The sequence below is a fragment of the Seriola aureovittata genome, chromosome 19 (genome assembly GCF_021018895.1).
Source record: "Seriola aureovittata isolate HTS-2021-v1 ecotype China chromosome 19, ASM2101889v1, whole genome shotgun sequence".
Taxonomy (NCBI): Eukaryota; Metazoa; Chordata; class Actinopteri; order Carangiformes; family Carangidae; genus Seriola; species Seriola aureovittata.
In genome coordinates this window covers 23626183-23648949 of record NC_079382.1, presented here as the reverse complement: position 1 = coordinate 23648949, position 22767 = coordinate 23626183, and the positions used below count along the sequence as shown (strand labels likewise).

Here is a 22767-nt window from a genome sequence, read left to right as displayed (position 1 = left end):
CCCATCTCTCCCATGTCAAAGACTTTCTCTGAGACTTATGGAAAAGCTTTTGAGTACAAGTCCAGGATGAATATACGGACTTGCGCTTAACTGAAGCCGGAACTTCACAGTGTGACACCCACCGGAAGTAAACAGAGGAGGCGCTAGCAGCGTTAGCTCTGTGGATGTGTGATGGCAGCTTGAAGACGGTGGTGTGGTCGTATCTCAGCTAAATATTCCAGCTGTAACGAAGCAGCGATGTCTTCTCTTCAGTATCTGAGAGAGTTCGTCAACGAGCGACTAACTGCTGCTGCTGAAGAAATATTCGGAGTCTTTGAGAAAACCGTCGTCCAGTACGAGGAAGAGGTCGGTCGTCAGCGCAGACTGCTGGATATCGTTTTAAAACCTGGAATTAAGTTACACAGGACAGGTGTGTAAAACCACGATGGTCTTAATGAAGACTAACTAAGGAATGTGACTTATATTGGACTTAATTCGCTGTGTTTTCTCCATCCAGATAACAAGAGACCAGGTCTAACTTAAAAACCTCATGTTTATCAAAGCTGGATTTCACTCCACAAGTTTGTTCTGACCGTTAAAAAGCCAAATCCACATATTCTTGTATCCACTTAAAGAACAAAGGCTTCACAAATGTGAAACTGTTGTAAACAGTCTTTACACTCTCCCATTCATTCTGGTTTAGATTTGACAAGTGTAGTCTATATCGACACACTGTTTTTTATGTTGTTAATTTCATTAACAACATATAGATTTCACAAATTTGACAATGTGTTTCAAACAGTATGAAAGATTCAGTGACAATTTGTGGTGAGAACGGGGCTTAAAGTTTTCCAGCACCGTGCCGGATCTGCGACGTAACGCTGTGGGAGGAAAGATGAAAGATGAAAAGTCAATACACTTGGGAATTTGTTGAGGATGCGGTTTATCATGTTCGAGGTAATAAAGTTCACCTACCACTGACATGAGAGGAACGCAGCTCTCACTCTCAACCTAAACAGACACTGAACATAACCAACTTCACTAGCCAATCAGGTGCAGCCCGAGGCGGGTCTTGGCAACACTGGCGGTGCAGGATCCAGCGGCTTGAAGGAGCCGGGCGCTTGTTTCTGCAGTGTGCTCGAGGAAGCTGCCACCGGCGGGAAAAGGTGCTCTCGCGGTGTTAAAGCTGCTGTCCGTGCACTCCAACATACAGCTACGTTACCGGGAGCGACAGTTACAGTTGACTCTCAGTCATCAATGACTGTGACCGTGTCTGCGATCAAAAAATACGTGTGTGCACGTTCAAAGCTGAACATGATCTGTCCTTCACAAGTTCTTTGTTTACAAGCGAAAAAGAATGAAAAAATAAGTGATAGTGGCCTTCTTGATTTTACTTTAAACTCCAGTTCACCAGTTCTTTAAGCACTTCAATGTTACTGTATTCTTTTTATCTTCAATATTTATTTTTCATTATTATGTTTTTCAGAAGGAAGCACTTAAATGTTGCTAATAGTATTGCTGTATTGTTTACAGTTGTGTTTTACGTTGCACATACTTTTATAGAGAATAGAGAAAAATGGTGCAAAGCACATATTGTATATGTTTAATCTGAAACTAACTTCAATGTAATTTTTCAATCATCACTTGTGTATCATACAGTATTTCTTGTGTCCCTTTGTCCCTCCAGAGCTCCCACAGCAACATGTCTGTCAGGAGGAGGAGGTTCTCAGTGACCAGCAGCTCTGGAACCAGGAGAGGAACTCCAGTCTGGACCAGGACGACCCAGAACCACCAAAGGTTAAAGAGGAACAGGAGGAAACCTGCACCAGTCAGGAGGGAGAGCAGCTTGTACTGAAGCTGGAGACTGATACCTTTATGTTGACTCCTGATCATGAGGAAAGTGACCACAGTGAACCAGAACCAGACAGCGACCACCAGCTCCTCTCTCACACCTCGCCTGTAGCTGAGAGCCAAGATCAGACAGGAAGTCAACATGTGGACTCAGGATCAACTAGAGACGCAGAGTCAAAGCCACAGAAGAGACGTAAGAAAAAAAGGGGTCACCGTAACAATAAATACAACTCTCCCATGTCAAAGACTGAGTCTAAATGTCTCACACGTAAAAAGTCTTTTAAATGTGACACTTGTGAAAAAGCGTTTGAGTCCAAGTACAGATTGAATAAACATCTAAGAACACATACAGTTGATAGACCATATACCTGTGAAGCATGTGAGAGACGTTTCACAAACAGACGAAACTTGTTGGACCACATGAGAAAACACAGAATTGAGAATCCGTTTACATGCAAAACATGTGGGAAGAGTTTTACTGGTAAAATGGCCTTTCTCTTCCACATGAAAACTCACACAAGTGAGAAATCATATTCATGTGAGACATGTGGGAAAAATCATTGTAGCAAGTCTGCACTGGAAGATCACAAAAGAACCCACACAGGTGAGAAGCCATATTCTTGTGGAACATGTGGGAAAGGTTTTGGACGTAGTAGTAATCTGAAAGTCCACATGAGAATTCACACAGGTGAGAAGCCGTACACCTGCAACACCTGTAGGAAAAGATTTGCTTATAGGTCAGTTTTGAAAGCACACGTGAGACTGCACACAGGTGAGAGGCCATACTCCTGTGACACCTGTGGGAAAGGTTTCATTCAGTTGTCAGAGTTAAAAAAGCATGTAAGAATACACCTAGGTTAAAAGTTGGATTATTTACAACACATGGGAGAGCTTTCAGACTTAGTGGTGAACTGAAAGTCAGCATGAGAAGAGCCAACACTAGTGAGAAACCATATCACCAAACAGGCCTTATGTTTGAAAATCACGAGGTAGAGCATTCGGTTGTTGCTCATGGACAAAACGGGAACCGACAGAAGTGAAGAACCACACAATTGCAGTTCTTGCAGGAAAGGTTTTTGTCAGAGAATCAGTTAACGCAGGAGAAACCATACAGATGAAACTTGAGTGAAGAAGAGTTCAGCAACTGAATGAAACAGCTCTTTCTTTAGTTAACTATAGCCCTACTTCATTTACTGCACTACATTTCTAATAATGTCATCAGGTTTTGTTAAACTAGTCCTTCATTTGATTATATTTCTCATATTTCTGTTTGCAGCTGGATTGTGCTTAAACCTTGATTTGTAATCTCCCAAATCTCAGAAAAAAACTTGTGAATGACTGACCTCTTAAATGCCTTTTATTTACTATTGAGTGGTCTGTGAACTCCTGCCAACCAGGCTCTTATCTTTTTTGTCTTGAACATGTCCTTTTAATTTTATATTTTTATGTATTTTTGATTTCATCCACTAAATACAATTTTTATTTGAAATTTTAAAAATATAAATTAATGGATTGAATGATGAGGGTAACTATGAGCATCATCAGTATAAATGTGGGCAATGTACACAATGATCTCTGCATAAAGTAACGTGGGAAAGGAAATGCTGTTCTTCTGATCTCATGTATTTGTCCAAACAGTGAAGCTCTGTTAGGTGATCATGTCAGAATACCAGATTCACACTGAAGTCTAAAGCTACAAGTAAACTCAGCAGATCAGAGCGACTGACATCCAAAGAGAAAGTAGATGCAGTGAAGAAGAGTTCTTTTCATAGTGTTCAGTTATAACATGTAAGAGCTGTTTCAGTGTTGCAGCTCATTAGCTGGGGGTTCAGGTAAAGTGTGGTATGATACAGTTTGGTGGTTTGATTAATTGAAGTGTCTAATATTGAGCAAGCTTTTTTTACAGCAATAATAATGTAACTGAGTTCATTTACTAAAGTACTCTACCTATATAAATACAACACTGATTGTTTTAAGATGACCACGACTGATTCTACGTTACATAGACATGAAATCTTTAAAACTTCAATAAAAATAAAAAGAATCAGTGTTTTGTTGAATTTTATTTGATAAGTTTCTTGAAGATAGAGAGGGACACCGCGCTCTCATAATATTTAGTAGCTTGTTCCACCATCAGTGAAGCACAGACCAGAACAGTCTGGACTGAGGCTGCCTCGTGTGCAGGGATGGTGATTCCAGGCTTCATTCCTTGGAGGAACACAGTGGCTGAGATGGAGTATACACTCTAAAAAAAAAAATCGTAAAAAATAGTCAAATGACCTGCTAAAAAAACATACTGCTAAACATTTTAAAGCTGTTAAAGATCATTACGTTTTGAGACTTTTAAAAAAAATTATATTTTTATTGATTTTTTTATACATCTTTTCACCAAAACTATTCTTTTGCAAACAGTTTGCACTTAAAATACCTTCGCAGCCCACAGCTTTGGAACCACGGGTCTAGATGGAGCCAACTCTATCCTCTGTAGCTATGGTAACCAATGTCTTATAGATAAGAAGAATAAGAATCCAAGGAGAAGCATTACTGAGAAGAGACTGTCCAACTCTTAATTCAAGAAGGATAAAAGTCAAAACACACATAACAATAGTTAGATAAGTATGTGTGACAGATGAGTTATATATTCTCTGCTGGACGGATTGATGTGGCTTTACCCTGATTCACATGCTGGCTTTATACTGCTCATCATTTTATTCTTGGTGCCAAACTAAATAATAAATAATATTTCTGCCTGAGACATCTGAATTGCTGGTGATCGCCTTCCTCGCCACCAGCCAGCGAAGATTTTATCCACGTTAAATAACCAATGGGAACCTCCTGATCATGCGGAAAGTGACCACAGTGAACCAGAACCAGACAGTGACCACCAGCTCCTCTCTCACACCTCTCCTGTAGCTGAGAGCCAAGATCAGAAAGGAAGTCAACATGTGGACTCAGGATCAACTACAGATTCAGAGTCATAGACTGACTTTAAAACTCACACAGGTGAAAAGTCTTTTAAATGTGACACTTGTAGACAAACCTCTGAGTGCAAGTCAGGATTGAAGAAACATCTGAGAACACACAAAGGTGAGAAAATATATTCTTGTGAAAGATGTGAGAAACGTTTCAAATGGAGGAAAAGTTTGTTGATCCACCTGAGGACACACACAGGTGAGAAACCATATCTTTGTAAAACATGTGGGAAGAGTTTCACAAATAGTCTTGTCTTAAGAGTGCACATAAGAACTCACACAGGTGAGAAGCCATATTCATGCAAAACATGTAGGAAACTTTTTTCTTGTAGTAGTTCACTGACAGTACACGTGAGAACACACACAGGTGAGACCCCATACACCTGCAGCTCCTGTAGGAAAAAAATTAGGTCCATGGCAGTATTGAGAGTCTACAAGAGAATTCACTCAGGTGAGAAACCATATTCTTGTGAAACGTGGGAAAAGTTTTGCATCTAATTATATATTGAAAGTCCACATAAGAACTCACACAGGTGAGAAGCCGTACCACTGCAACACCTGCGGGAAAGGTTTGACTTCCATTTCATCATTGAAGACTTCCATTTCATCAACCAAGATTTTCTTTGGTTGACTACAGCCCTACTTTGTTACTGTAGTACATTTCTAACAATGTCATCAGATCTTGCAAAACTAACCTCATATTTCATATGACTGTATTACTCATATGTCTGTTTGTAGTATTTCTTTGAAACTTTGTAATCTCCCAAATTGGGGGAAAAAAACTGATTACATACTTTCTACAAATGTAAATGACTGAACTCTTAAATGATTTTTATTTTGCTTTTCTTATACACTTCCTCATTTGTATGATTGACATATATATATATATATATATATATATATATATATATATATATATATATATATATATATATATATATATATATATATATATATATGATGATAGATGTTGTTTTTTTTCTCTCTCATGTTGAAGCTCAGAAAGCCTCCAGGGCTGTTGGGTCATTTTTGTTTCCACTTTGCCAACTACAGTCTTTTTGTTTTGTATAGAATATATACATGGTTTTATCGACAAATAACCGTTTTGTGGGACAGAACTTTAATAACATTTCTTTCAATCCTGGTTCTTTAGTCTTTGTCGAGGAATCTTCTTACTTTTTTCTTGCTTTTAATCCACATTATTATTTATTTAATTACACTTTTATTTTTTGCACAATATAGATCATGTGACTTCATAAAAATGATGAGCAACTAAAAGATTCAATATATATGTAATAAAATGAACAGCAATAATAACTAATATCAGAGAAAGAGTGATGATTTTAACTCAATGAGAAATACAGTGTCTAGATTGTGAAACAGAGGAGCAGATGGGATGTGACTGATCGGTTTTCAATCCTAACAAAATGTTTCGGGAGGATCAACATGTTGTGGAGAGTAGTAGAAAAAGAACTCACTCTAACTATATCAGAATATGACAGGTGGGGATGAATCAGACTATAACAGAGAGTAAGGAGACGGGATGTAATTTAAAATGTAGTTTTAAGTATGAAACAATAAATGTCCCCTGTCAGAGTTACTGAGGCCGTGATGTGTAAACACAGTGGTCAGGCCGACAAATGTGACGCCCAAAAAGGCTTTTAAGCAGATATGACACAGACACCCCCCCACCACCACCACCACCACACACACACACACACACACACACACACACACACACACACACTAAAACTATGGACAGACACGATCTGGAGCTGTTTATTTTAAGATTAGTGCATTCCCAGGCCCTAGATGGCTCAAGACTAAGTGCACTAACTGGAAAAAATGGCCACTGCTTCATCTTTCCTTCTGTTTATGTGTGTTTATCTCATGGAAAACAGCTTGACTCGTCAGAGACACTTAAAGGAAAGGAAAGTCCCACTGGCACTGAATCCATCCCACAGTTGCTCTTCATCACCTTCACAGTCTTGTGCATGAAAAACTGAGATGATCATGGAGGTAATTTACAAACACAAAGAACCGAAATTGAAAACTTCTAAATCTCGTCTCGACTCAGAATAAAATTTACCAGAAAATCAGCAAAAGAAAATGCTAATAATCGGTTACTGGTTGTGATTTCTGAAGTCAGCCACATTGAGATGAACGGTTGGCACTGATAACTCAACAAGATCACGTCGTTAAAAGAGCGTCAGTGAGAACAAAGTGGAAAATGTGGCTTTGTTTCATGTTTTCATTTGAGGAACGTGACAGCGTCCTCAGTTCAATATCAATATTTTGTGATGACTCTGTTTAGTGTTGCAGTCTTTAGGGATCTTTTAATCTTTCGATTGAATTATTCAGAAAAAGAGAAGAAGAAATTATGGTGATACTGTTTGGCCAACAAGCCACATTTAAAATGTAATCTATTTTTATTCTCAGCCACACCCTGAAGGCCGTCCAGTGTCAGCTCCTCTAGTGTGACGGTGCCAAGAATACACAGAGCATCACTTAACATTCCCCGTGAAGAGCTGCACTGTCCGCGGCGTAACCAAACAACCAGGCGGCAACAAACACTGACGGCAGACCCTGATGGACGCAGGATGACAATGACATTTCCAAAATAAAAGCACCTGCAACCGCACATACTGTTTGTGTAGCTGGGTTTACACCCAGAGCTCTTATTGAATACCTTTGGCTTAGCAAAACAGTCAAACTGAACACATCACAAGAGACCACAAGCACTTTCTTTTAGAAAATAATCAGCAGATTAATCAATAATGATAATGATGGTTTGTTGCAGCTGTGGCCACGGTTTCATTTCCAGAACTTTGTACATCACACACAGACAAGCTGAGGAAATCAGTTCAAAGTGCTGATGCGGGACTCTGAGTGTGAATTGTTCATATTTTCCATGATTTACATGATTTATACTTTTAGTGCAAAAGGCACAAAACTGAGTTGAAATAAAATCCTTTACATGTAAATAAATTGTTTTATATTTTCATTTCTTACATATCTCTGCTATGTTGTTGTGTACAAACAGTAAAACAATAGTTTTTACAACTCTGAGCTTCTCTATAATAATAATTGGATTGATAACGACTATAGATATGAACATTTTCACAGGTGCCTGTGATATATTTCATATATCTTGGGTTCCAAGCAGTTTATAATCTGTCAGACTGAAAAAAGGATTCGATGCTGGTGAAATAGTGACGGTTTAAAATGTGTGTGACAGAATTAATACATCAACAAATATCAAAATGGACTCCAGAGGGTTTTCAAACAAATTAAAAGTCAATCAATATTAATATCAGTGTTGTGTTTTCCCCATGTGACCAAAACATTAATACAGGTTTAAATAAAAGTACAAATTATTATCATCATCTAATTAAAGTGTCGAAGTAAAAGCACTCATTATGTTAACATTATCACTGTATAAGGTTTAGTTGGAGCGCACATTAACTGCTATTAATCTGTTACCATGGATACACAGTGAGGACAGACAGTGATTAGAAAAATGAACTCAATATGAATGGAAACACTGAAGCTTTTATTGTTTGTCAGGAATGCATTGACACAGGTGGAAGGTTGTTTCTTTTTCTTTGTTCTCGCCTTTATTTAAATAGAAAAATGAACAAACAATCAGACAGATCAGTTCTTCAATATAGAAACATTCAGAGAAATTCAGCAGATAATAACAATAAAAAAGAACAAATACATAAATGTAAAAAAGGACCAATCTATAATTTAAGTGAGTCAGAATATATTTGAACTGCTGACTTCCTGTTTGTTAGTTTCTCCTAATGAATATTTCCTCAGTAGAATCCGGAAGTTAACGATATTGTTTGAACTATTTTCTTTACATTCAGAATAAATGAAAATATGTTTCTGTTCAACGTTAATCACGTTTGTTGTTTTGCATAATGTGTCACTTTCTAAGTCTTCAACACAGGGTGAAGAACGTTTCATCTATTGTTTCTGCATGACGTCACCGCGGGGGCGGGGTCATGCATATTGAGGCGATCCAACGGGAGGATGTGCCACTCCCATCATCATCACCATCACCACCGCCGTCCTGTGAGGTGTGTCTGCGGCGCTGCAGCTGCAGACAGACGGCGAGCAGAGCGTCAGGCTGCCGGTGGACCGACCCGACCCGACCCAGTCTCCCTGTCCTGATCCGGATCAGACGGACCATGGCGTCCAAATGTCCCAAATGCGACAAGACGGTGTATTTCGGTAAGTGCAGCAGAGGCCGACAGCCCCCCCCCCCCCCCCCCCCCCAGCATCGTGATTGTCTGCAGAGGCTGGGTGCTGGGCGGGAGTGTCTCCTGAAGTCTGATGTCTTTAATCCTTCATTTCATTTCATCCAGCACGAGCTGTTTCTACCTGTTTATTATCACACGCCATTATCACCACTGAGGTACGGAGGCTCCGTGATGACGTAGAAATCACTGTCTAAAAAATGTGTGCATTTTTATTTAAAAAAAATATAATTTCATTTTATATTTTGAATTTTATCAATACATTGTCTAACAGATATTCTGAACGTGTTTCTGGAACATTCAGTTTTATATTTAAATAACTGTAAAAAAAAAAAAAAAAAAGTTTGAATTTCTAATTTATTCTCACACGTTTTTAAGGAATTGTATTTGTCACATTGTGAAATTTAAAATCATGTTCATCACATTGAGTCCAATGGATTTCGAATGTTTCACTGGGTCAAAATAAGAATAAAATATATGAATAAATAGATATAATATATGATCATTTTAGGGCTTAAGATGCAAAATACTTTGTTAAAATTTGTTCTGGATTAAATGCAACATGATGATCGATCATGTGGCTCTTTGATTAAATTAGGAAAAGATTTAATATCATTATTAGTGGAGATGCTGAAGAAATACATCATCATGACATTAAGTAATAAAACTACAGCTGTTATTATTTGTAGATGAATCACTTATTCAATAACTGAACAGTTTCAGTCTTGGACTGTTGGTTAAGAAAACCGTGTTTTTCACTTAAGTCAGAGTTTTTTTTTAAGACTAATTGATTAATTAATAATGAAAATAATTATAGTTTTAGCTCTAATATGTAAAGGGTCTTCATCTGCCAACAGGGATCTTATAGTGGGCAAAAAAACATCAAGTAAAAACTCTGGTGATGAGTCTGAATATTTCATCGTGGCCAAACGCAGCGAAATCCTGAATCTCATAACCCTTTGATCATTGAGTCTGTGCTGTGTCATTATCCTCCACCACCATCCTCCATTATCCTCCACCACTATCCTCCACCACTATCCTCCACCACTATCCTCCATCACTATCCTCCACCATTATCCTCCACCACAATCCTCCATTATCCTCCACCACTATCCACCACCACTATCCTCCACCACTATCCTCCACCACTATCCTCCACCACTATCCTCCACCACTATCCTCCATTATCCTCCACCACTATCCTCCATTATCCTCCATTATCCTCCACCACTATCCTCCACCACTATCCTCCACCACCATCCTCCATTATCCTCCACCACTATCCTCCACCATTATCCTCCATTATCCTCCACCACTATCCTCCATTATCCTCCATTATCCTCCACCACAATCCTCCATTATCCTCCACCACCATCCTCCATTATCCTCCACCACTATCCTCCACCACTATCCTCCACCACTATCCTCCATTATCCTCCACCATTATCCTCCATTATCCTCCACCACTATCCTCCATTATCCTCCACCACTATCCTTCACCACTATCCTCCACCAATATCCTCCATTATCCTCCACCATTATCCTCCACCACTATCCTCCACCACTATCCTTCACCACTATCCTCCACCAATATCCTCCATTATCCTCCACCATTATCCTCCACCACTATCCTCCACCACTATCCTCCACCAATATCCTCCATTATCCTCCACCATTATCCTCCACCACCATCCTCCATTATCCTCCACCACTATCCTCCACCATTATCCTCCACCACTATCCTCCACCATTATCCTCCACCACTATCCTCCACCACTATCCTCCACCATTATCCTCCACCACTATCCTCCACCACAATCCTCCACCACCATCCTCCATTATCCTCCACCACTGTCCTCCACCACTATCCACCACTATCCTCCACCACTATCCTCCACCACTATCCTCCACTATGGTGGATAGTGGTGGAGGATAATGGTGGATAGTGGTGGAGGATAGTGGTGGAGGATAGTGGTGGATAGTGGTGGAGGATAATGGTGGATAGTGGTGGACCATTATCCTCCACCACTATCTTCTGCAGGAGACAAGAGAAGCAGTTTGTATGTTTTGTTTCCACTTTAACAGGAAGTGTCTTCAGTTTCTGTGGGTTGATCTCCGGTTACTGGACGCTTGTTTTCATCATGTCACTAAGGAGTCAATGTAGTGAGCGTATATCAGTTTTTGGAGCATGTGGCGCTGTAAATAATTTATCAATTGCACGGATCGATTTTCTTTCTGCTCTTTTCCTCTTTGTTTCTCTGGAGAGCAGCAGCAGACCACGCCCCGCCGCCTCCACCGAACACGACACACACCTCAAACTCTGCAGTAAATCTGAAGCTCAGATTGTTTCGGCTGTTTTGCAGTAAAGTAAATTTAATGTGGTTGAAATGCAGAATCAAATATCGTTTAAAACAATAACAGTTGCAGAAGAACAACCAGACTCATGTCTGGACTGGGCACCGAGGTTTGAAGGTGACTTACTGCCTCATATCTCAGTGACGGGCGTCTGAACAGGAAGTGTCATGGTGTATCAGGGCCTGTGTATCTGCAGGGATATTTTGGGAGGACGGCAAACAGATAAATGACTGTTAGTGAAATCACCCCCCCCCCCCCCCCCGACACCTGACGGACAGCTGACGGCTTTTATTACTGATGTAGATGTAGATGATCATATATGTTGATTTGTTGAGAGGGAGAGTTTCTTATTTATTTCCCACCAGGATGAAAAGGAGTAGTTGGGGGTGGACGGGAGCTTTCTGGGGGGGGGGGGGGGGGGGGTGTAAATAAATAAATAGATAAAATCTCCCCCAGAGAGAGAGAGGAGCGTCCGAGCTTCTCACACAGGATAAGATGATGAGAGTTAAAGGCGTCAGCAGGGATGAACCTGAGAGCCGAGACGTTGGTTCTTCCTCTGTTTCTGTCTCTGGAGAAAATCAATCCGCTTCAGTCAAATGCAGCTTTTAATGGATTTCTTCGTTCTGCCTTTGGAGTTTTTAGACGTAGATTTTCTGCGTGTTTTTGGAGCGTGTGAAGGACTGATTCCTGTCTCGTCTTCGTCCACAGCGGAGAAGGTTTCGTCTTTGGGGAAAGACTGGCACAAGTTCTGTCTGAAATGTGAGCGCTGCAGCAAGACGCTGAATCCCGGAGGCCACGCTGAGGTAGGAGGAGCCTCTTCAACGCTCTTTATCTCACTCTAAAAATAACAGGAGGGAAGTATCTGAGCCGCATCAGAAGCTGTGACCTTCGTGGTTCACCGTCCTGTGACCTCAGCAGGAAGCAGTGGCTTTCCTCGTGGTCAGACTGGACACAGCAAGTCGCTTCCTCTGTCACCGAAAGCAAGTGTTCATCAGCTTAGTTTAAAGGATCTGTTCACATCAACACACATATTCATATCGCCCCTTTTTTTATTCCTCCACGACAGTCAGAGCCGCCATCTTGTTTTCAGGTTGTTCGTCTATACGTCCGTCTCATTCTCGTGGACACGATGTCTCAGTAACACATTCAGGGAATTTATTCAAATTTGGCACAAACATTCTCTCGGACTCAAGGATGAGCTGATTGGATTTTGGTGGCTAAAGGTTAAAGGTCAAAGAGGCGGTAATTCTAGTTTTGTGCAGGTGAAAGTCACATGACTCCATGTGAGACGTTATAAATGTAACTGAGTAAAAATGACAATATTTCCCTCTGACATAAAAACAATAAATGAACAAACACGTTGTTTCTTTCTTTATTACTGAATAAACTCATAATGAACCTTTACGTATATTTCTGAATGACACAGATGAAGCCGTCGGCGCCGCTTCTTTCATTTCTACAAATATAATAAAGACGTTTTACTGGAAAAGACGCATCAGTTTGAAACAGCACATCGTTGTAGAAAAGAGACGAGTGTCTTTATTTCTATGGACGACAGAGAATAATGAGGAAGTGACGGTCAGAGTGGAGAGAGCAGACACGGGGTAATTCTGTGGAACAGACTGAAAACAGAAATGTGCTGAACTTTAGAAACAGCTGCTTTAGTTTGATTCACTCTGAGACTCACTGCCCCCCCCCCCCCCCCCCCCCCCCCCCCCCTCTGTATTTCAGCATGATGGGAAGCCTTACTGCCACAAGCCGTGCTACGCCGCCCTCTTTGGCCCTAAAGGTGAAAGTGTCTTCTCGTCGTCAGATAAACCGTCTGTACGTTACTATCGTTTCCAGGTTTGTAAAATCAACGTTTCTGTGTTTCAGGCGTGAACATCGGCGGAGCCGGCTCCTACGTGTACAACACTCCCGCCAACGAAGCCCCTGCAGCCGTTTCCATGGAAACAGATGGGAAACCAGAGGAGGTGAAAAAAGCTCCTGTGCGGGGACCAGTGAAGGGTGAGAAACAAAACTGTCACATGTTCAGAGGAGAAATCTCCTGGATCAGGAGGTGACGGGTTCACGATGGTTTGAAGATGTGTGAAAATCAGGCAGTTAAAAAGAGCGGGAAGGATGACACGACACAAACTGATTCTGCTGACAAGCTGTAAACTTACATGTCAGAATAATAATGTTCACTTATCGCCGATCAATCAAACATTATTCTGATCCTCTGCTTCTCCTCCAGCTGCCAGCTTCTCCTCTTTCTCTGGAGGACCCAACATCTGCCCCAGGTGCAACAAGACGGTGTATTTCGGTGAGAAGAACCTGTGTCTTCATATCTGCAGTGAGTAAGTCGGCTTGTTGCCATAGTGACTTAATAATGGTGTGTGTGTGTGTGTGTGTGTGTGTGTGTGTGTGGTGTGTGTGTGTGTGTGTGTGTGTGTGTGTGTGTGTGTGTGCAGCTGAGAAGGTGTCGTCTCTCGGGAAGAACTGGCATCGCCCGTGTCTGCGCTGTGAGAGATGCAGTAAGACTCTGGCTCCCGGCAGCCACGCAGAGGTGAGACACCAGCTCCACTTCCTGGTTCTTCTCGTGGTTCTAGTTCATTTCGCCAGAGAGAAAAAAACAGACAAAGATTCAGGAAATGTAAGTCAAGTCATGTGGAGGAGCAGAGACGTCACAGGAAAAGCAATGAAGCATTTCCTTCATTTCATATTTTAATTGGCATTAAAATCAGGAATTGTAAAAAGAATTTATAAATCAATGATTCATCATCAATAAATACTTTGAATTTAAAAATGGATTTATATATATAGATATATTCCTTTATTAGTCCCACACTGGGGAAATTTGCAACTTAAATCTTCACTTAAAGGAAGCGCTAAGCAGCTGCTGCGATGGAAGCGAACGGTCGTCTGACGACACGATGGGCAGGATTCCTACAGACGGAGCTGTTTGTTAAAGAGTAAGATCCTTCTCGTTCAGCCAGAAGCAGCTGTTGCTTCCCTGTAACCAGATGCTTCACTGAAGGTTGATGAGGATGACGTCATGTGAGGAGGAGGAGTTAAGTGGAATGATTGTTTTGTGTTGCAGCATGATGGACAGCCGTACTGCCACAAACCGTGCTACGCTGTGCTCTTCGGACCCAAAGGTATGAAGTCGGTGCGGTACAGGGCAGAGGGGGGGGGGGGGGGGCTGCTGCCGGCAACAGGAAATCAATATCTGTCACAAATCTCTCCACTTCTTGAACAATTTAAATACTTTTATCATTTCAGACTCATTTTGACCTAAAAATATTTTTACAATATTTCTACTTAATTGGTCCATAATGTCAATTATTAATCTTTTTTCAAAGGTCAAAGGTCAAGGTCATTGTGACCTCACAAAACATTATACTTCACACAGAAATTATGACAAAATTTCCCACAAATGGTTGATATCTTATCTGACTGGATGAGCAGGGATGTGACCTGGAACTAGTCTGTGTGGAGGAGGGATACGACCACGAGGAGGTGGTTCTAGTTTTTCTAGCTATTGATGCGTTTATATCAGAATTACTTGTTCTCTGTTTTGTTGTAAAGGATCAGGTTTCATATATTCAGGTTCAGATTTCCCCTCTGCCTCCACTCTATTACAACAACCTCTGTTTCTCCAAATACATTTGAAATCCACAAGAGCAGATAATCAGATGGCACACCGTCAAGCCTTCAAATGAAAACTGTCCACACTGAGGATTGTGGGTAATCCTGAGTAACCAGGACTTTGATTCTCAAAAGACAAGTTGCTGTTGAGTTTATTTAGAAAGTGCTGGAGTCATGACAGAAGTGTCAGAGGGGAGGGTGGAGGTAAAGCCCGTGTGTCCTGCTCTCCCTCAGGTGTGAACACCGGAGGCGTCGGCAGCTACATCTACGACGACCCTGAAGGCGAAGCGCAGCCTTGAGCCGCCGACGCTGCCTCCGACACCTGGACGAAGCTCCGCCTCCAGGACCCTCAATGTCTCTTTGATTTGCCTTCAACCGTCAAGGTGACAAACGATATGTACTGCACTCACAGGGACGGACACGTAGATGTTTCTGTTGTATTTCTATATTGTTTATATACTGTATCTATTTTTTGTACTGAATCAGACCTTTAATATTTCCTCCCATGTGAGTTTCACATTTGCCTTTCAGTTTCTCCGTTCTCTTTGCCAAACACGTGTTAGCCTCGTCTGTGGTGTTTTTTCACTAACGATTGATAGTTTTTGAACTTTTGTGCACTTGTATGAAAAAGAAAACCCAGCCCACCAATGTATTGTCACTGTTTTTTGAACAAGTTAGAGTGAAGGAGACGTAGTTTTCACTGAAGGTTATGAAGGTGAGTTTGGGTTCTGTGGTCAAACGTTTTCTACAGTAAAACTGTGTGAAATCAAACCTGTGCTCAGTGTCAGTGGATGTGTTTGTTCATACATGCTCAATTTATTACAACAAAGCAGCAGCAATACTCACAAGTTACAATTAGGAAAGACTTACTTTATATAGAGTCTATTTTTCAGTTTACAATCACATAAAATAGACAAAAATGACAAAAGTACCAACATGTAATATATATACATTTTCAGTATTTTCTTACATTTTCTTTTAGTATGAATCGATTATGAGAGAAAATAATTATAATAATAATAATAATAAAACCTAACACCTGCCTAACAGAAAAAAATACTCAATTTTACAACGAACGAATCTTTGGTGGGTTGGTAATCCGGTTTCTCCAGGTCTGGTTTTAGTTAACTACTTACTAACTAACTTACTCAGTGTATTATTGACAGAGTTAACCCCGCCCACTGCAGCTGAACAAAGGTGCAGCCAAATGAAAGGTAAAACGTCACTGACAGGACGGGGTCGGCTACACCTCTTACTGGAAACGGGACCCGGAAAACGAGATTTATATCAAGCTACACACAATAATACCGGAAGTTGGGAGAATTTATCTACAAAATAATAGTGTGAATAAAAGTAACAACAACTGCAGTAACACGTGACGAAAATGAATAAAGTACAGCTATTAAGCTCATGCATATGTAAACAAGCATTACAATCCAACAATATGATAATAGTGTAACTATATTATAAATAACTGACAGGTACCGATACGCTTTTTCTTATCTTTAATAAATATAACCAAACAGTTAACATCACAAATTATTTTTTTGTTTCTTCAATTCAGGCTACTGCCTAAAGCCCTTCCTTTACTTACCTTAAGGATGCAATGATGGAAGAATATTCAAATCTTTACAGATGAGAAGCTTGAGCCTTAAAATGTTGGTATTCTTACATGAGAAAAGACTTAAAATTGCAGATTAATCTTCTGTCAATCAATTTAAGGATTAATTAACTAATAGTTTAAGCTCTGGTGGTTTAATTTCCAGCAAAACATTATATCATATAAGCTCTTCATTTGATGCATGTACATGCGAATATCTTAATTTGGAAAATCTGTAATGACCAAAGCTGGCAGATAGATTTCCATCTGAGTTGTAAAGTGGCATTAAAAGAAGTAAAGTCAAAGTACTTCAAAAGTGCAGTATTTGTGTAAATGTACTTCGTTACTTTTTACTGCTGAACAGATAATTTCATGCACTGCGGATTCTGCAGTCCGCACTGCATCTTTTTTGCTTTGCCCATTTGTCTTATTTTGAAAGCCATCGCCGGAAGTCCTGTCTTTTCCTTCGGCTAACTTAGCATTCATGCTACTTCTGTTTTCCCCAGCTCGCTAGCACAGACGCGCCATCTCTGAACAAGAAGTCCGTCGACATTTTTAGCAGCAGAAACGATTAAAAACCGACAGGTTTACACACGGGAACTTGTGAGACGACAATATAACGTTATATTCGTTAAAAATAATTCCCGCGTGAAGGCAACTTGGATAAGAAAAGTGTTTTATCCACTTAGCTAACTGTTAGCTTGTGACGTTGTTAGCTAAAACAACTTAGCTGCAAAGGAATTTCACAGCCTGTTTATGTTTCCGCCGCTTCAGAGAAATGTTGGACGGATCTCCGGCTCACAGCGATGAAACCAACATCGGCAACGTCGAAAACAACAACCCGGTGACGCTGATTTCCGGCAGCGACGGGCTGAACACGGGCAACAAAGCGAGGCAGGCGCTGCTGAAGAAAGGGGGGAGGAAGCTGCGGTCGGCGGCGCCGCTGCACCAGCACCAGAAACCCCCGAGAAACGGCCCCAACGTCCGCCTGTCCGACCACAACAACAACAACACTCTGACGGCTCCGTCCGCCAATAGACCCGCGGCCCAGCCCGGTACCGAGTTTCCTGCCGGTACACAGACCGTACTGACCCTCCATCATCTCAACCAGGGAGCCAGGAAAGAGGTGAGTTCCCTGGGTTGTAGTCGCTATCATCCTCTCGGCCTCCAGGGTCAGATAATAAACATGTTATTACAAGGTAGTCGTTTTATCAGGCAACGTAAAGGCTGTTTTAACCTAATATTATGCTCTTGATAAATCACCATGAGTTAACATAAATACCCAGATCCATTACTGTGGCACTAAAACACACTTTAAAAAATATAATAGTAATTTTTATTCAGTGTATACAAATGGTACTATTTTCGTAACTCAAACCGAAAACTGTACAAACACAAAAATAGTGAGAAATGGCATCACAGCTGCTCACAGCCCAAAGTTTGTTTTGTCTAAACCTCAAAAAATGGAAATATTCAAGTGAAGTACCAAAACATACACATCCCCCCTCTCCTGAGAGCTTTATGATTTATTGGTCAGTCAACAGAAAATTAGTTGACAGCAGCTTTTGATGATCAATTAATCGTTGAAGTAATTTTTTAAGTAAAAGTCCCAATTTTTCACTTCTTAAATATGAATATTTGCTGAGAGATGATTATCTCATGAACCAAAAGACTCAGTGATCAACTCTGAAAATAACCAGCAGGTGAAAGTAATGTTTAGATGCGACCCTGTTAACATCACGATTATTTAAGACATGCTTACAAGTTGTCATTAAAAAGATAACTAGTATAACTTAATTAAACAAAGAAAATGTTATTGTAGTCTTGAAATGAAGTGGATTTAATCTGTGGCTGAGGCGGCTTGAAGTGACGCAGTTACTAATCCCTGTGGTGTAAACAGGAGTCATGTGATGAACAAGCCCGTCTTCCTCTTTCTGCCGGCTGCTTCACCGAGGTGAGACGCCCCGAGCTGACACTGCTGACAGGCGTGTCTGTCAAGCAACAGAGGAGAGGAAGTTGCAGGTTTCAGGTTTCGTAACACTCACAAGAAAAGGCCTCACAGATGTTTTGTGGTGCAGGAAGTGCGGCTTTGTAACAGAGCAATGGCTTGTTGACTTGTAGAAAACATTTTTTGTAGGATGTAACTTGTCTGTTGATAGGTCAGGTACAGAAGACAAAAAGATGGGACATGAGGGTTGTGAAAGACGTTTGATTAAGGTCTGAGTTTTGGCCAAACTGGTGTACAGATGAAATCTCCCACCTGAGCACCAGGTGATAGGACCCTGTCTTTAAACCTGAACCACTCCCAGACCCCCGAGGGGGGAGCTAACTCTTTGTGCCGTGTTTCTGTCATTTTCCACGTTTTCCCATCATTGGTTCTACTTTCAGATATTTTTTCCATCCCCAGATAAATAAAAGCAAAGTAAAAGTTCTTATTATCTGATATGTATATGTAACATGATATGACGCCTGTAAGTGGCCAATTAATCTTTATTAAAGGTTTAAGACATATTTTGTTTCGAGGTCAAATCTAAACTTTTACACTCAACATGATGATATTGATTCAGTTTTCAAAAGTTCAATGACAGGATCACTTCTCTCATGTTGTTGAATTTAAAAACAGTTTGTTTGTGTTTTGTAGCTGCTGAAACCTAAAGGTGGCAGATTGGAGCCAGGAAGCCAAACTTCCCGCAACCATCCCAGACACGAGCAGCTGACCCAGAATGTGAACGGCCGGAGCCACAAGCCGAAGCAGGACCAAACCGCCGCTGCTTCCCACGCCGCGAAGAAGAAGGATCGCAGCAGCCCCAACAAGCCTCCGCCCCAGGAGCAGAAGAAACCTCTCCACGCCTCCAACAACCTTAAGACCGTGAGCGCCATGCCCGCTGAAACCGCACCAGAATACCTCAAAGATGGCGAGAAAGTGTACGCTGGAGCCAAGTTCAGCGAGCCGCCATCACCCAGCGTCTTGCCCAAACCGCCCAGTCACTGGGTCGGAGAGAACGAGCCTCAGCTCAGCAACCAGAGCCGAGAGCAGATGACTGTTCATTTAAAGTCGCTGCTGAAGGTTCAAGACACGTCATGACCGCCGCCACGGAGCACAACGACCCCATATCTGATTAACAACCAACGCCAACAACTGGAAACAGTTTAATGCAGTAAACGGAGTTTGGCCTTAAACACACTGTGATATGATGTCGGGAGTTTTTAAGAACTTTAGTACAGTTTCCCATCAGCCAACAGGCGGCGAGTGTTGAGGAGGCGTCGTGTTGTTGCTGGAGGTCTGACTGACATGCCGTGTATGTCAGTGGCTTCTGATCGAACATTTTCTGCCTTTCTGTCGGCAGAGAAAAGAGAGGATGAGACTTTATTGTGATGGAGTTTGAGGCGGGAAAGAAAGAAGAGCAGACAGTTTCTCCAGCAGCAACGCCGTCGGTGCCTCGTGTTTACATTATGCAAAATGACGATGGCACTTTCTTTAAGGCAGCCTCGTGTTGATCGACTTTTTAAAGAGCTTGTGTAAATGTACATAATATATTGTAAACATATATTTGTGTATATTTTTCCTTGTTATTTTAACTGAGATTCTAGTTTTGTTACTGAGGTTTTTTCCAAAAAAAGAGAAAAGAAAAAAAAGAGAAACTGAGGCACTTTGTTACAGCTCCTTCAGAGTGAAGCACAGTGGATGTAAAGCGAGACTTTTCTTACTGATTTGCACTGAAAACAAACGTGTGGACGGGCGAGAAACTTCACTCTGACCATCCAAAGCTTCACCAGCCGCTCCGATGAATTCACCAGCCGCAGCAGAGCGACGTCCACTTTCAAAATGGCTCGGAGAGAGTTTACCAGCTGGTCACCCTCCACCCCCACCCCCACCCCCCGAGCTGGTGGAGTCCAATCAGGGACTGTGAAGCTGACGGGCTGAAGAGAAGATGAAAGTCTCACTGCCAGCTGCTGCAGAAAGCCACAACAAGTGCTTTTTCTTTACCCTCACTGCACTGACCCGGAGTACGTCCACATGAAGCCGGCTCAGTCTGAAACCAGCTCTGTCCACACTGAGCGGCTGCTTCTCTCACCTGCATGTAGAGCGTTTACTAAACAGTCATTTTGAAACGCTGTCTCACGAGGACGATCTCCTGTCAGTCGGTCAGCTGTTGTCACCAACTGAACCGGAGCCAAACATTTGCTGCGTCCAGCTGCTGAAACGTGACGATTTGCAGCTTTTTTTCTGTTTTATTTCAAAGTAAACCGAATGTTCGGAGTGAAGAACAAAATTAGACGCTTCAGTATGTCACTCTGACATATTGATCAGTCCCTAATTAAAATGGGGACCAGTTGTAGCTGGCGATGCCCCAATCACACCTTGCACTGATACCGATCATTTCGTTGTTACGTCACAGCAGCTGGATCAGCGGTTGGTCGGTCTGTTTAGCTGTGTAGTGACCTGGGACGTCCAACAGCTTTTACTTTGTGCAACAGAACAGTATGAAAAACTCAAGGAGCTTTGCAGATGTCGTACGTTCTATCAGCCTCACACACTTTGTAAAAAGGTCCACGCGGCCGCCATGTTGTTTTGTTTTGGCGGCCTGTTGGTGGGAGGCGAGGCTGCTCTCAGCGGCAGACACCAGAGTATTAACCACAGCTGATCGGTAGGAGCATTAATTCACGTCTACCAATCAGGTATTTTTAATGAAAATCGGATCAGCTGATCGATCGGGGCCTCCCTGGTTTTAGCCTCATAATGATAAAACAGTAATTTGATGGCTGCTGGTTAACGTAGTGTTTCTGAGCTGCCATCAGATCGTTATCGCAGTAGAAACAGATGAGGTGTAACGAGGGTCTGACGTCGGCCCTGATGACAGTTTCTCCCTTCGCTCGGTGAAAAGAGGACGAGGAGATGAAGCTGTCGCTGCAGCGTGGACAAGCGTTTTTAAACATGACACGGCTTCATGTGGACGTAGTCTTACTGTCTGTATATGATGTTTTCTTCTTCATTTCTCTGAGATCACTCCATGTTTACAGAGAGAGCAGTGAGTGTTCGGTTCGTCACAGGTGATCATGTGATCAGGAACCACGTGTGCTTTTTTTTTTTTTTACTGTAATGTTTCTGTGGACGCAGGCAGCTGCTGGGTCTCGTCTCTTCACCTCTGTGACGTCATGTAAATGGAAAATTGTATTAATGTAGCAAAAACTGCCCATTTTATTGCAGTGTTTTAACATTATGTCATTCCAGTTCTAAGAATAAGAATATTAACGACTCCTCCCCATTATCGCGATTTGGAAAAAATAATTTTATGAAGCATTTCATATCTAAATTATATTAAAATATTGGTTACCCCGACTACATGTTGTTTTGTGTTTCTTACAGGTCAGGACGATATCGTTGTCTACTCGAGTGAAAAGCTCAGCATCACAGTTTATAAATCATCCTAATGTTTCAGCCTCTAGCCCTTCATCAGGTCAAAGTTCACACACCGAAGGTACAAGTAGAATTTTGATCTTACTTTTACACTTCCAGCTAGCTTCACCCCCCCTCTGCTACCAGCTGCTAGCCCTTTGTTTGGTTTTTCTGAAACCCTAAGGCGCTGTGAGCTATACGCGGCAAATATTTTTTCACGTGACCCTAATGTGAAAAAATAAAAAAGACAGATAATCAGATAAAAATAAAATCCTAAAAAGAATTTTATTTTTAGAATTCTGATTTTTAAACTCCTAAATCCTAAAAAAAAAAAATACATTTTTACAGAATCCTAAAAATATACAAAATATAAATTTTAGTTTAAAATCAGAATTCTAAAAGAAAATCTTTCATACGTGGCTTTAATGTTATGAAATCTAAAAAATTTTTTTATAGAACTCAAAAAAATATAATCCTAATCTTTGTTTTTTTTAGACTCAGAAAATATTTTTTCACGTGTTGCACTAATGTGAAAAAAATCAATAGGATTTTTTCCGTCTCTTCATACTTAAATGAAGAGACGCTGCTGCTTCAAACAAATTCAATGCAGCAGTTTAGCTTCAATTTGTGCCAAGGCAGAAATGCCACCACAATTTCTTCACAAATTGTTTCGTCATCGTTGAATGGTTTGGTCACTTCATTCACCTTTACGTCACT

The 22767-nt window shown here is 41.2% G+C and overlaps 4 protein-coding genes across 6 annotated transcripts in view; all 4 read left to right on the top strand.

Annotated features, from left to right (window-relative positions):
* LOC130187420 (uncharacterized) overlaps window positions 1-22767 on the top strand; it is a 66949-nt gene that overhangs the window by 27587 nt on the left and 16595 nt on the right. The window lies entirely within an intron of this gene.
* On the top strand, window positions 17-3874 carry LOC130187417 (zinc finger protein 570-like). The gene is made up of 2 exons (XM_056405026.1): window positions 17-409; window positions 1667-3874. Exons 1-2 carry the CDS (start codon window positions 238-240, stop codon window positions 2689-2691), a joined length of 1197 nt encoding a protein of 398 aa, XP_056261001.1. The 5' UTR covers window positions 17-237; the 3' UTR covers window positions 2692-3874.
* On the top strand, window positions 8836-15827 carry LOC130187427 (cysteine-rich protein 2-like). The gene is made up of 8 exons (XM_056405057.1): window positions 8836-9041; window positions 12131-12225; window positions 13154-13211; window positions 13298-13429; window positions 13659-13727; window positions 13876-13970; window positions 14505-14562; window positions 15287-15827. Exons 1-8 carry the CDS (start codon window positions 8999-9001, stop codon window positions 15349-15351), a joined length of 615 nt encoding a protein of 204 aa, XP_056261032.1. The 5' UTR covers window positions 8836-8998; the 3' UTR covers window positions 15352-15827.
* Window positions 17142-21993, top strand: pnrc1 (proline-rich nuclear receptor coactivator 1). 2 transcript variants are annotated; one of them, XM_056405055.1, is made up of 3 exons: window positions 17142-17778; window positions 18553-18606; window positions 19294-21993. In XM_056405055.1, exons 1-3 carry the CDS (start codon window positions 17431-17433, stop codon window positions 19735-19737), a joined length of 846 nt encoding a protein of 281 aa, XP_056261030.1. In that variant the 5' UTR covers window positions 17142-17430; the 3' UTR covers window positions 19738-21993. The 2 variants fall into 2 exon arrangements, with proteins under 2 accessions (XP_056261030.1, XP_056261031.1); XM_056405056.1 differs by lacking the exon at window positions 18553-18606 and having other exon boundaries at window positions 17143-17778.